General features: G+C 37.0%; 1 protein-coding gene across 3 annotated transcripts in view; it reads right to left on the bottom strand.

Annotated features, from left to right (window-relative positions):
• Positions 1 to 566: 566 nt before the first annotated feature.
• The window catches only part of LOC126492503 (fibronectin type III domain containing protein 3C1-like), a 58,475-nt gene continuing 43,710 nt past the window's right edge, over positions 567 to 15,331 (bottom strand). For 2 of the 3 annotated variants that reach the window (XM_050128952.1, XM_050128951.1), the window contains exons 23-24: positions 8,431 to 8,705; positions 7,377 to 8,122 (exon numbers count right to left, since the gene is read on the bottom strand). In XM_050128952.1, the coding sequence (XP_049984909.1) occupies positions 7,903 to 8,122; positions 8,431 to 8,705 (495 nt within the window). In that variant the 3' untranslated portion in view covers positions 7,377 to 7,902. Of the gene's footprint in view, positions 1,263 to 3,986; positions 4,109 to 7,292; positions 8,123 to 8,430; positions 8,706 to 15,331 lie in introns of those variants that run through there. The other variant, XM_050128953.1, reaches the window with a different exon arrangement.

Here is a 15,331-nt window from a genome sequence, read left to right as displayed (position 1 = left end):
AACTAAATTCACACTTCTGGGCACTCCTGTGAGTGATTTTCTTAATTATATTATTTGAAGCAGAAAGACCCACCGTAAATTGGGGCCACACCTTCTGGCGGTAGCTCATATCAAAGGACACAGAAGAAGGAAGCATTGCTTTTTGCCTGCTTTCCCCCACTCTTCCTGGCAAGTTCTTCTTTCCTGTTGCTATGTCCAGTATTAAATCCAACTTCTTCAGGATTCTAATGTAGTCTGAAAACCTGCATTTCTCTAGGAATCCTCCAGGCTCCAGCTCCTCACTGGGACTGCGAAGACATCCAGCCTCGTGAGTGAAACAGCTAGTGATTCTTGGCCTTTCTGTCATGAGACGGCCATTGATGGACTATTCCGAGGCTGTCTATACTGCCAGGCAGTCTAATGCATCCTCCATTAGTATATGTGTTCACTCTGTCAGTTCTGTTCTTTAGAAAACTCCAGCTAGTACTCAAACTCTTTATCAGGGTAGAAACCAATTGCTGAATACATTATTTTGAATAAAAGAGAGCACAAAAGATTGGTAGATACTTTTTATTTATTCGTATGGATATTTAACTGGACATGTAGAATTGATTTTTATCATTTTCTTACAAACAAAATTCCAAAACACTGCTGTTATCTCATGGCCTCAAAATTTTTGGAAAAGATTGACTTGAAAATTTAAGGCAGGAAATAGTTCAACAAAAGTTCTTAGTTTTGCACAACAATGTATAGTTTTGTTTACAAAATGATGGAATTTCCTTAAGAATTTTCTTCTACTGCCACATTAAAAGTTCTTAAATTCTAAACAGGATTTTTTTTATCTGTTACTAGTTTCTACCAATAATCTTTATTTTTAAGTATGAGTGAAGATGTATCTAAGATTTTCTAAATTTGATGTAGTGTGCTTTCCTAATTCCTAAAAGAACAGACTAGTTGATCAGGAAGTACTGAATTGCAACAGCACACAAAATGGCAATAAGTGCAAATCCTATCAGAAGGGTTAAAACAAAGGTGTCATCACTCATTTCCGTCTTGTACTTCTCATTGTCATTGTGGTTCCCTCTTCCTTTCCCTCCACTCCCTTTGCCATGCCCAGACTGATGCTTATAAGTTGACAAAAGTGAGCTGGAGCTATATGGCCCCCAGAGCTCTTGTATGCCATCAGAATTTTCATATTGGCGTCCGGCACAGACCTTGAAGTGATATCTTGAATTTGCAAGATAGTTGGAAAAGGAAAAGGTGGTATTCGGTCCTTTGTAAATCTAAAGGAAAAGGGATCAAATGAAAATTATAGTTTCTTTCTAATTAAAAGTATGTTGTGCATTTTTCAACAGAAAAACAACAAAAATTCATTAGTTTAATGAACATGTTCACAGCATAAGTAAAATTTTACTCAGTGTTTTGGTGTAAGAGGTTCTTCTGTTTATGTGTTGCTTTCATTGGTTAATGAATAAAGAAACTGCTTTGGGCCTGATAGGGCAGAACTTAGGTAGGCAGAGAAGGCAGAACTGAATGCTGGGAAGAAGGGCAGTGTGCGAAACTCCATGGATCTTCTGCGTGCGATGCATGCTGGTTAGAATCTTTCCGGTAAGCCACAGTAATGTGCAATACACATATTAATGGAAATAGGTTAAACTAATATGTAATAGTTCGCTAAAAAGACTTTAGAGCTGATGGCCAAGCAGTGTTTTAATGACTATAGTTTCTGTGTGGTTATTCCTGGTGTAAGCTAGCTGGGCAGCCGGGACAAACAAATGGCCCCTCTCTGCTTGTAACAATTGGCGCCTTCAACGTGGTCAACTAACTCCACGTATTTCCAAGTATTGTTTATAAATGTTCTTTTACATTTAAAGGGAGATATGATATAGAGATGAATAATTTGCATTGGTATAGATCTTGCTTTATTGATACAAATTTAAGGTCAATTTTGTTTATATGTATTTCTGATCTTGATTAAGGTATTGTGATTGTGTAGCTCATTTAAAAATGTAATATATAATTAAGAAATATAGGTTAATAGATAATCATCTATAACAGTCAAGCTTGTAGTCATGTTAGTTAGATTTTCTAGATGTGCATAGATATATTCCATATGGATAGGCATTCTTCATATCTTTCAAAGACTACAGAAAATGGCATTTAAAATGTTTTAATAACTTAGAACTTTTCATGACAATGAGACACATCTGCTCCTGGCAGCACCAGCTACTTCAAAAGGAAGATGGAGATCAAAGAAGCTCCTTATGGAGTTTGGTAGCCATTTGGGCAAGAAACTGCTCTTGCCTGGACTGCTTCACTGGGCATGCAGTACCCAGAGAGAGAGGACTGCTGAACTTGCCTAAAGGAGAGATGGTCCCTCAGGCTTCCTGCTTCATGAAAGAGTCTGTGAGACATTCTGCAGGACACAGAAGAAAGTAACTGAAAACTGCCAATATAGGCAGAACTGTCTTTGAAATTTTCTAATTCACGTAAAAGTCTGCTGGATACTATGGGCCAGTAGGCTGAAGATAGATTCCCCAATGTTATAGAAAAACTTTGGGTGACTGTACAGGCAGTGAGATTTCTCTGTCAATTCTAGAGTCTTGGAAGTTGCTTTCAATGCACTTTCTTTTTACTTAGGTAATATTATATCTTTCTAGAGTCTTTGATGGAGTTAAAGAATTTATAGTTATAATTCTCCTTAGTTATGATAAAAGATAAAGTAGATATAAGTATTATAACTGTAATTCTTATTTGATACCTCTTTTGTTATATGTAATTTTACTATGTTAAAGTTAAAGCCCTTTTTTTTTGTTTAAACAGAAAAGGGGAAATGGTGTAGGAGGGTCTTCTGTTCATGTGTTACTTTCATTAGTTAATGAATAAAAAACTGCTTTTGACCTGATAGGGCAGAACTTAGGTAGGCGGAGAAGACAGAACTGAATGCTGGAAAGAAGGGCTGAATGAGAGATGCCATGGATCTTCTTTGTGAGACGGACACTAGCTAGAAGCTTGCTGGTAAGCCACAGTCATGTGGTGATACACAGATTAATGGAAATGCGTTAAACTAATATGTAAGAGTTAGCTAATAATAAGTTAGAACTAATGGTCAAGCGGTGTTTTAATGAATACAGTTTCTTTCTTTTTTTTTTTTTTTGGTTTTTTGAGACAGGGTTTCTCTGTGGCTTTGGAGCCTGTCCTGGAACTAGCTCTGTAGACCAGGCTGGTCTCCAACTCACAGAGATCTGCCTGCTTCTGCCTCCTGAGTGCTGGGATTAAAGGCGTGCACCACCATTGCCAGGCATGAATACAGTTTCTATGTGGTTATTTCGGGTGTAAGCTAGCTGGGTGGCCAGGAGAAACAAAGGGCTACTCTCTTCTTGTAACAGTGTTTCTAATGTTCTGAGGGGTTCAGTATTTATTAGATAATTATGTTCAATAAAGCATAAGAAAACCCTACAACTGTTGAGATTTAATTATTTTATGTATGTACTTGAATCATGGATTGTGGTCAGTGGAATCAAGAAATAATAAACAATTCAGTGGTGGTAAGCTAATTAAATGAATAAGCTAGATTATGTACATTAATGTTACAGATGAGATGATACTTTGGAATGAGATTTAAATACTTTAAACACCTTTAAAAATAACATGCTACCCTTCAAAAGCTCTAACTACAGATGGACATAGAACTACAATTGCTTTCAAGACAGGGTTCTCTGTGTAGCCCTTGTTGTCCTGGAACATGATTTGGAGACCAGACCGACCTAGAACTCACAGATCTGCCTGTTTCTGCCTCCCAAGTGCTGGTAATAAAGATGCACACTCCCACCAGCATACTACTAACAAAACAAAACAAGACCTCATAGATCCCAGGATACCCTCAGACTTGCTATGTAACCAAAGAGTACCTTCATCCTCCTGTGTTTACCTGCCAAGTGCTGAGGCTAACATCAGGGGCTATCGTGCCTGGCAGAATATTAAAGACTAAATGTGAAAGAATATACCTGTTCAGCTTTCTTTCCAGTGACGACTTGAAGACAGTAAACAATGGGATCACCTTTAATTGGCTCCAAGGAGTCCCATTTGATCTCACAACTGTTGCTTTTCAGTGGATGTAATTTAGGGGCTGGGAAAGGAAAATTACATTTTAGAAATTTCTAGTTTTTTCTACATGATGCTGAATACATCAAAATGACTCGAACCACACAATCATTACAAGCACATGTAGACCTAATATGAGAAATAGGTAACCATATTTAAAAAGGTACTTTTGTATTTTGAGAGATGCTTTCCCTAAGTAGCTGTGACTGGCCTAGAACTTGCTACAAAGATCAGACTAGCCTTGTGCTGGCATTAAAGGTATACATTACCACACCAAACAGAACAATACTTATTATTGAATTTACTTTTGTTATACCATCAGACATCATTATTGTAGCAAAACCTTGATGAAGTTGTCAACTAATAATGCATAGTTAGATTTTCTATTAATATTTTTATAAATTCAAATTTTGTTTTTTTTCCTTCTAGAATAATCTGCATTGTGTTTAGGTGGTATGTTTTACATTTAGAAATATTTTTATAAGGACAAGTAATTTTGTTTGAGGGGTGCAACAACTGTGTGAGGTCAGAAGGAGCACACTATTGATTTTATGTTGTTAGTATCTACATTTTAAGAAAATGGGGCTTAAACATATAGGGATATTAGTCGGGAAAAAGAAGAAAGCATTATTGTCATCTAGGCAGAATTAATTTAATTTGAATGTGTTTCGGTTAGCATTCCACTGGAGAAGAATGATTTCATATTAGTGATTGAACTTGGGAACTAGAGAGATGTCTCAGCAATTAACAGCATGGGCTGCTCTTCCAGAGGACACAGGTTTAATTCCCAGCACCTACATGGAAGCTCACAAATATCTGTTATTCCAATTCCAGGGGATCTGACACCCTCACACAAGCATACATGCGAGCAAAAACACCGATTCACATAAAATAAGAAAAAAAAACCAAATAATGATTGAATTCATATGGAAAGATAGAATCAACCAAACATTGCAACTGGGAGAGGGAAAAATAATCCTCAAACCTGGGACCTGCCAACTTGGGCTCATTGTTAGTGTGATACATAGCATTTTACTGTTTTGATTGCAACATGCCTCCAGACCTTAGGACAACTGACTCCATGACAGAAGAACAATTCAGGCTGTAAAACTCAGCATTACAACAGCACCACCTGCAAATACTAAAACAAAGCCCTAACCCTCCATAGTCAATAATTCTGGGAAAGTCTCTAAGTGTACTAACCATGTTTTTTTGGCTTCTGTAGTTCTGCTTCTGGCTAACTGTTCTTGTTAACCATATGCCATTCCAGACCATGTTTTCGTTTGTTTGTCTGTTTTTGCTTAAAAGCTCACCCTAAGACATCTCAGTGCTACAGTAACATCTGAAACATCTAGTGTAGTTTCAGAACTGCTAAGAAATTCTTGCTATTGGCTTAAACCCATCTTTGAGCAGACTTCTCTGGTGGACACCATACAGTACTGATAAAAAGTTTAAATTAATAGTTTTAGAATTAAAGTTGATATATTAATTTAGTTTTAGTCAGTATAGTTACACCCATCAATTGATGACTTTTTCATAAGAAAACATTTGAGAAAATATAATGTGTAGCAATGAATGGATATTACAATGTTGGCAGCACACCATTATGGAAACCAGGAGCCTGTGTTTTGCATGTGTATAGGGTATGGGTACCAGTTTGTGTTCTTGGTGCTCACAGAGACAGGGAATTGGATTCTTTGGAACTGGATTTACAGATGGTTGTAAACCACCAAATGGGTGTTGGAAACATAACCTGGGTCCTATGCAAGATCAACCAGTGTTCTTAATCTTTCAGGCCTCTTTTCAGCTCCATGGCTTACTCTTAAATTTGCAGTGCTAAAATTAGATGATGTCTAAGATATTTGAAAAATACTGATTTTCAGAGTCTTACTAATCCTTAAAAATGTATATTTTTCTGAGACAGAGCTTCTCTGTGCAACAGTTCTGGCTGTCCTGGAACTCAATTTGTAGACCAGGCTGGCCTTATACTCAAAGACCTGCATACCTCTGCCTCCCAAGTGCTGGAATAAAATTTTGTGTGTGCCACCACTACTAGGCCTGAAGTCTTGATAAATCTTTTCATTATTCCTTAATTACACAATTAAGCACTACATTTTTATTATTCTATTAGTGAATTTAAAAATTACTATGGCATTTTTAAGATTTAATTTAAATTTCAAATTATTTATTTATTTAATGTATATGGATGACATATACTTATGTCTGCACTATGTGTGCACCTGGTACCTGTGGAAACCAGATGAGAGCACTAGATCTTCAGGAAGTGTAGTTAGAGATGGTTGTAAGCTTCCATGAAGGCACTAGGAATTGAACCTGGGTTCTTTGGAAGAGCATTCAGTGCTACTACTCACTGAAGCATCTATCTAGCCTCAAGACTTAATTTAAGTTAAATATATTTTTTTCTGTTTTATGTGAGAGGGTGTCTCTGTGTAGGTCTGGATCCTGTCCTGAAATTTGCTCTGTAGACCAGTCTGGCCTCAAACTCACAGTGATCTGCTTGCTTCTGCCTCCTAGGGTGCTCAGATTATTGGCATGTGTCACTAGTGCAAGACTGTTTTTTAAATAATTTATTTACTATTATTTATTATTATTTTATAGGCATTTGTGTTTTGCCTACATGTATGTCCACATAAGTGAGCCAGATACCCAGGAATGCAGTTACAGACATTATGAGGTTCCATATAGGTGCTGGGAATTGAACCCAACTCCTCTCGAAGAGCAGTCAATGCTCTTAACATCTAAACTCTCTCTAGCCTCTTAATTTAATTTTTCAATTTTCAAAGAAAGTAAGAGACTTCCTTATGGCGTTTTCATACGTGTTGAGTTTGTTTAGGTTCCCCATCGGCTGTGCATCTCAGTTTCCTGCTCCATCTTACTACTTGTACTCCTCAACCTCCTGAATCCCCTTCTACTTTAATGTCATATGTGTTTCATGCCCTTTCTACCTCTTTCCTTAGAGTCTCCCCTAGTCTTATGATTTCTACTTTCCTCACCTCTATCCATACTGACTCTCACCTAAATACATTTATATAAAATTTAGAAGTCAGAATTCCCATGAGAGAGTGCATGTGGCATTTGTGCTTCTGAGCCTTGCTGCCTCTCTTGACTTAGCATTTTCTAATTACTGCTTATATGTGTGTGCTGAGGAAGCTCTAAGAAAATGTTCAGCATCTGCATGCATCATTTACCTTTAAGAGCACCAGGTGGGGTTTTTGTTGTAGTGAAAGTGTAGACATCAGACTGTGGTCCCTCACCAGCTTCATTACATGCCTGGATTTTAAACTTGTATTGTGTATATTCTCTCAATTTTTGCACTTTGTGAGTCAGATCAGGCCCATGGTAAATGACAGAAAATCTGAGAGGAAAAAGATAAAGATTAGGGAAGCAATGTTATAATCAACAGTTGAACCCAAGAAAGTCAAAACAAGCCAGAAAGGGAAAACAAAGAAAAAGGCAAAAAGAAATCAAGTCACAAGATCAATACTGTCAGGGTGGCAGGCTTTCTCTCTTTCTTCCAAAACTTCTTTTCTCTGGTACTTACATTGCACTAGGTAAAGGAAAAGTGGTTAGGAAGAAAGGAAAATACACAATTTATCCATGGACAAGGACTGAAAGTATTGGTGTTGTTGTTTTCATGTCGACTTCATTCACTGAAACTACAGATTTCAGTGTGTGTATGTGTGTGTGTGTAAGAGAGAGATAGAGAGAGAGACAGAGACAGAGAGAGATAGAGAATGGCTGGCAAGATACAGCAGTTCAAAGTGTTCTAATTACAATAGACTTTAAATGGTAAATAGGTTACCTGCCAGGTTGATCCTCCATTAGTAATTTGTAGCTCATAACTTTTTTAGCATGTGATTTTTTCCGTGATGCATTCCCCCATTTGAGTCTGAGACTCTGGTGTCCTTGGACCACACAATCAAGCTGTGGAGGCGCGGGTAGTATTGGTTTGGTTTTGCTTCTTATTGATGGGCTAAAAGGACTTAGTCCGTAATGATTAATAGCTTGAATTCTGATTCTAGTGGTAAAAATAAATTAAAATATATGAATTTATATTTAGTAGAGGAAATACTGTTCTTCATATAAGCCAACCTACTCTATCTCTATATAGAATGACTATTATACTGATTACAAGATAGGTTTCCAAGGTAGAACTAATATTGAAAACTATTGATGAGAGGCAGAAATGTTTCTTACTAATATGAAATTTCACCCATGAGGCAGAACTTTTTCAAAAGAAATCTGAAGTATATTAAATACACAAAAGCAGATCTGCTCAAAATTCTCAACATTCCACGTACCCAAAATAAGATATGAGTGACTTACCCGTATGTAGTGTTAGGCTGTAGGTTTTTCAGAACATACTCTGTTACTCTATCAACAGTCAGGATTTTTTTATCTCCATACTCGATGTTATATCCAGTGATGGGAGAGCCACGGCAGTCAGGCTCCTCCCATCGGATAGCTATGCAAGATGAGGACAGTTCGGCAGGAACTTTGTCTTCAACTTCTTGTAACATTGGGACTATGGCGGGTACAGTTCCCGGTGTAGTTACTTTTCCAGTTCCTCCAAACATTCCAACCCCAACTATATTGACAGCCTGAAAAACACATGCAACATTTGTTAGCAATTCATTTTAATGATTTTCTGTGCATGAACATTTTGTTGCATAAAGAAACAGTGCATCATAAACTCATATTCTAACAATTTGGTTCTACATTGGAGAAATACATGCTGAGACTTGCAGTCTCTGTCTTGAGGAAGGTAAAGAGTGCACACTATTGAAGAAAAGTCAGAAGTGTTATATGGACATTTTAGATAATTATCCTCCGACAAGACTCATCAACTATGACACTAAGATTTTCTCCATTCTTCATGCTTGGGTTTTTATCTCTGTTAAGTTCCCATCCAGTCAATCAGTTTCACTGATCTTGGGCAATAATATAATATATAATCTCAAACTTAACAATAATATATACATATGTCCTGTACCTACTTTCCTCTGGGGACAATATTTTCAATAACTACAGCTCAATACTATGGCCAAGAAATCACCATTGATAAAACACACTGATGTTACTTGGAACTGTGTGCACTTATTTGTGTGTGTGCTTAAGTTTTAGTCAGTCACGATGGTCCCTTCAATATAAAGAAGTTTTATCACAGGGTTCCATATGCTCCTCTTCCAGCCACAGTATTTTCCAACTCTGCCCAATTTCTAACTCCTCAAAACCACTAACTGCTCGCTATACATCATTACTACAAATTTCTGGTTTTCAGAATATTATATAAATATTATATAATGCAACATATAACTTTGATGCAGGCTCAGCTGGTAGTTACTGTAATAATTTGGAGAGCTTTCAGCTTTTATATATTAATAATTTGCTCATTTTTATTACTGAACAGTGTGTCACTGTATAGATGTATCATAGTTTACTTAACCATACATCCGTTGAAAGATATTGAGAAGATTTTAGTTTGACTCCTACAAATAAATGTAAGATGCTACCGTGCTCTTTATCTGGAAAGGCTATGATTCTCATCAGTGTCTTGTGAGTGATCAGTTTCCTTAGGAATCTGACAACACTTGGTGTTACCATTGATCTTTAACTTAGGCATTCTGAAAGGGACCTTTTAGTGACTTTTTTTTTTTAAAAAGGTTAACTATAGCTGTACAAATAGGTAATAAATCAAGAAGCTATATGAGTACTTATTGAATCTCTGTCTTTTGAAAATTCCAACTTAGAATGCAAAAAGGTACTTAAGTATTTAAAGGTCAAATTAGCATCGATGAATGGATATATACTGCACACAATCAATGTTGAGTCATTTGACTATAATACTGAGGATTGGGCAGAAGAAGCAATTTCCAAAGGTATGGAGAGACATCAAAATACCAAATGCTTTTATAGTGATAGAATAGGACATCTTAGAAGGGATTGTAGACAAGATGTTTCTATAAATGTTTCCACTTGGAATAACAAAAATAGAAGGTTTCAACCTCTGGATGATATAGAAGATGCGTCAAAGGTCACCATTGGACCAATTAATGTAGATCAACAGGAGACAAACAAGACAACCTGCTACCATTGAGAAACTCTGGGGAGGGGGCTCTTGCAGGCCCTCACATTAATTGTGGTCCAGCCATTCCCAGTCACTGTGGAGGACATGTCTTCCCAGAAAAACTAGAACAATTAAGTGCCTGTTGTAAAAAGCAAAACAAAACAAAACAAAAAACACATACTGCTCTGGATGGTAGAATAAACATAGAGGATGAATAAAAATTCTAATAGAAAAATCAGAAATGTATATTTTGACAGACTTCTATAAATGATCAAAGACCAAAGCTGAGAATACATATAAGTAATATTAAATTAAAGGATTACTGGGCACAGGTGAGGATGTGACTATTATTACTCCAGAATCTTGGTATCTGAATTGGCCTCTTCAGGAGGCAAATGTTCAATTCCTAAGAACTGGAACCCTATCTCAAGTAAAACAAAGCATGAGATGGGGTGAATGCATAGGGTCAGCAGGACAGAAGGAAGGCTGAGGCCATATTTATCTAACATAGCAGTGACTCTATGGGGTCATAATCTGTTGCAGCAATGTAATACCCAGATTAACATTCATGCAGTCTCAGATATGGGAGTACAATCCAATTCATGTTTCTGGGAAGGATATCATAAGGTACTATTAAAAAAAAAACTGTCAACAGCCATTTAGATTGTACAAAAACACAAAACAACTAGCAAACCTTCAGAGGTGCTAATAGCCCTTTAAAATGGTTAACTAAGGAACCAATATGGGTTAAACAATGGCCTTTGACAGAAGAGATGCTATAAGCTTTAGAACAGCTGGTACAGGGGCAACTAGATGTGCACCATATTGAAGAATCAACCAGCCCTTGGAATTTTCCTGTATTTGTTCTTGAAAAGAAATCTGGAAAATGAAGAATGGTGACATATCTAATAGCTGTCAATAAAGTTATTCAACCAATGGGCCCTCTACAATCTGGAATTCCTTTGCTTTCTCTGTTGCCTAAAGGATGGCCTTTTATAGCTATTGATTTAAAAGATTGTTTTTTCATTATACCGTTACAAGAAAACGATAGAGAAAAATTTGCCTTCACAGTGCCTACTTATAATAATTCTCAGCCTTCTAAGAGATTTCAATGGAGGGTCCTCACACAGGGAATGTTAAATAGTCTCACCCTGTGCCAATAGTTTGTAAGTCAGCCATTGGAAATAATACATAAGCAATTTCCTAAATTTATAGTTTACCATTACATGGATGGCATTTTGCTATCTGATTCAAATGTAGATAATTTAGAAAGAAAGTTTGAAGAGGTAAAGAAAGTTTTGCCTAATCGTGGATTACAAATTGCTCCTGAAAAAATACAAAGAGGAGATTCTATCAATTATTTAGGTTATAAAATAGGTTTATAGAAAATTAGGTTAGTTGAGATAGTGCACCATTTTACAACATTCTGACCATAACTTAAAATAAGAACTTCAGAAAAACCCAAGTGACTACTCAAAGACTATCTATAATTGTACCAAACAGTGATCTTTTTTTATATTTATTTATTTATTATGTATACAATATTATGTCTGTGTGTATGTCTGCAGGCCAGAAGAGGGCACCAGACCTCATTCCAGATGGTTGTGAGCCACCATGTGGTTGCCGGGCATTGAACTCAAGACCTTTGGAAGAGCAGGCAATGCTCTTAACCACTGAGCCATCTCTCCAGCCCCCCCCAAACAGTAATCTTGAAACTTATCCATCATTTTAGTTTTACAGGATCCCATAGTAATAGCATTACCTCCATGACAGCTGAAAATGATTCTAGAAGACAATGTTCCCCTCTTCCAAAAAAGTTTGTCCTCAGGGTTAGGGACATCTATTAGGGGTTGGTTATAAGTGATATAGGGTTGGGGGTTGAAATTAAGTAGGCTCAGGGATCTCTTTTGATAAAAGGGATTAGATAGGATAATAGGTAGATTAGTGTGAGCTTACTCACAATAATAATAATAGTGAATAGTAGTGAGAATACTTTTGAGCTATTATTTATAGATGATTTATATTGGTATAAATTCTTGCATATTGATAAAAATTCAAATTATATTTGTTATATTGAACATACTCTTATTTCTGTGTACAATATTTCTGTACCTATGCAGTTATTTTGTCATATTATATGAATGCATGTTTCTACCTCTTTTTAAGATATTTTGTATATTGATGCAATTTTAGGATACATTTATTATATTGCAATATATATTTCTACCTCTGATCAAGATACTTATACATTGTTTACATTTGGAGGTCATTGTTCTCATCTGCTGCACATTTGTTTAAAGATTGTTTAATATGAATCCTTAGTCTTTAAGCTATATAGGTATTAAGAATTATAGACCAATAGTCATCCATGTTTGTCATAGTTAGACTAACCAAGTTCTTTAAATGTGTAGAAATTGTATTCTGCATAGATAGGTAACCTTTAACTACTTCAAAGAATTGTAGAATATGACATTCAAATAACTTAGGATTCTGTTGACATGAGAGATGATTGCTTCTGGAAGTACTGATCTATTCCTGAGAGAATGTTGAATGCTGAATATACTCCACTTAGACCTTGTTTTCTTCTTAACAAACTGGCCTTTGGGCAAATAACTGACACTACCTCAACCATTGAAAAATGCAGTGTCCAGACTGAACAAATATGATACAGCAAAAAGACTGCCAAGCATTGCCAAAACAGGATAAGATGGTTTTTAAAATTTTCCTGCTTCTGAAAATGGTCTGTCAGTTGCTCTAGGCCATAGGCTAAGCTGGTTGCCCTAACATTGCAAATGAGACTTTGGGTGATTGCCCAAATAACCTGTTGTCACTGTCATTTCTAGCACCTTTTGGAAGTTGCTTGATTACACTTCCTGTTATTCAAGTAATATTATTTACCTTCTCAGATCTTTGATGAATGTGAAGACTAGATAGTCATAGTTACTTTCCTCTCATGAATTAGAAAAGCCATTTCTAATATAAGACTTAGACTCCTTTTGGAAAAGATTACTACTGAAAAATTCAACATATATTTCTTTCTTGATGTTGTTCATTCTGGTTGTAATTCCAATTTTTATACTTGATATTTGTTCTGATTGTATATAGTTTTGTATTAGCCTTAAAACTCTTTTATTTAGACAAAAGGGGAGGTGCTTTGGGAATTCCTTCAGCCAATAGCATTTAAGATACTAGCCAACTTTGGGTGTGGTCTTATGTACTATAAATGCAGACAAAAAAGCCTGCATGAGCCCTTTGGATGCTGGATTGGGTTTCAGTTCCTTCTGCATGCAGAGGACTGCAGATCACTATATTTATATGAGTTTACCACCTAATAAATAAGTATTTGTTATATTCCATTCTGAGAAAGTGTGGAGATCTTTTGTACTAAAACATCCTAGGATATACTTATCCAAGTGTCAGGCTCCATCAGGGTCTCAAAACAACCTTGGTAGTCTTCATGGTGTTAAGTAGGGGACCCTCATCATATGAGAAACCTTTCACCGGATAACCCATTTTTCTCTCTAAACAAGTATTAGAGAGCATCAGCAATGTCGGACACTGGCTTCTGACAATCCAAGACCAGATCTGTTACCTCGCTGTTGCTGTCAAGCAGAACTTCTGGGCCCTCCCTGTCTTCTATAGGACACCCATGGGGGATATATGTGCACTTTTGAATAAACAGTGTTATTTTTTTATCAGTAAGTCAGTTCAGGTAGAGATGGATCACAAGGTTGAAAGGCTACTGTACTGGAGAAATGGCTTGATGATTAAGAACACTTGTTGCTCTTACAGTGGTTCTGGGTTCAGTTTCCAGCATCCCCAGTGTGGCTCACAACCATCTGAAACTGTGTTCCACGGGATCTGATGCCTTCTAATCTGGCCTTTGTGGGTGCCAGGCATCTTTTTATTAAAAAAAAATTATTTATTTATTATGTATACAATATTCTGTCTGTATGCCTGCAGGCCAGAAGAGGGCACCAGACCTCATTACAGATGGTTGTGAGCCACCATGTTGTTGCTGGGAATTGAACTCAGGACCTTTGGAAGAGCAGGCAATGCTCTTAACCTCTGAGCCATCTCTCCAGCCCCTGGTGCCAGGCATCTTTATAAAATTAAATTAAAATTAAAAAGGATACAGTCATTGTTCTTCAGGGGTCTTACATCTCATGATTAACCCTTTCGCATACTTAATTGCTTCTTTTGGCTGCTCTTTTGGTTGCTCCTGCTATCATGATCATTCTGGGATTGCTCTTTCTTCCATGATTTGCTAACCTTTTCCAGATGTTTTCGGCTGACAGGATCACCTCTATTTTCCTAGCACAGTCAACTCACAAGAAGGCCTTAACGTTGTCCTCCTCCTCTAGACCCTTCATTCCTAGGACTGTTGCCCCTCCTTAACAGGAGGTATCATTAGAGACATCCTCGCAAAGCATAGTTCCTGAATTGAGAGAACAGAAGCACAGCCATCTTGTCTTGAAGGCAGCTCCATTCTGGCCTGAATAGTATCCCTTTCCATGAATCTAACAGTTTCAGTTTGCTGAAGACAGATTTTAATTGAATATATCATTCCTGTAATGCTAGTTAAATCAGTAACATCATCTCATCTAACCCACAAGACCATTCTGATCATTCAGGAAAATTCCCAGAATCCCCAGTGAGGCTTTCCCAAGCCCTAGCGCTATAAGAACCCTAGCCAGTAAATGAAGCTCATTGCCTTACTGTATTGATTTCTGATAAGCACCTGTCCCAAGTTTTTCTCAAAGTCAACCTATCTTTGAACTGGGGAAGCACAGGCTGTGGGATTTCTGAGTTCGAGGCCAGCCTGTTTTCCAATGAGAATACCAGGACAACCCGGGCTACACAAAGAATCAACCACTCTGGAAAGCAGTGTGGCGGTTTCTCAGAAAATTCGGGATCAACCTACCCCTGGACCCAGCAATACCACTCTTGGGAATATACCCAAGAGATGCCCTATCATACAACAAAAGTATATGCTCAACTATGTTCATAGCAGCATTGTTTGTAATAGCCAGAACCTGGAAACAACCTAGATGCCCTTCAATTGAAGAATGGATGAAGAAAGTATGGAATATATACATATTAGAGTACTACTCAGCAGTAAAAAACAAGGACTTCTTGAAGTTTGCAGGCAAATGGATG

The sequence above is a fragment of the Alexandromys fortis genome, unplaced genomic scaffold (assembly GCF_014885135.2).
Source record: "Alexandromys fortis isolate MF-2015 unplaced genomic scaffold, M_Fortis_MF-2015_v1.1 scaffold_251, whole genome shotgun sequence".
Taxonomy (NCBI): Eukaryota; Metazoa; Chordata; class Mammalia; order Rodentia; family Cricetidae; genus Alexandromys; species Alexandromys fortis.
The sequence above is the reverse complement of the archived record's forward strand: the minus strand, read 5'-3'. Positions and strand labels throughout refer to the sequence as shown.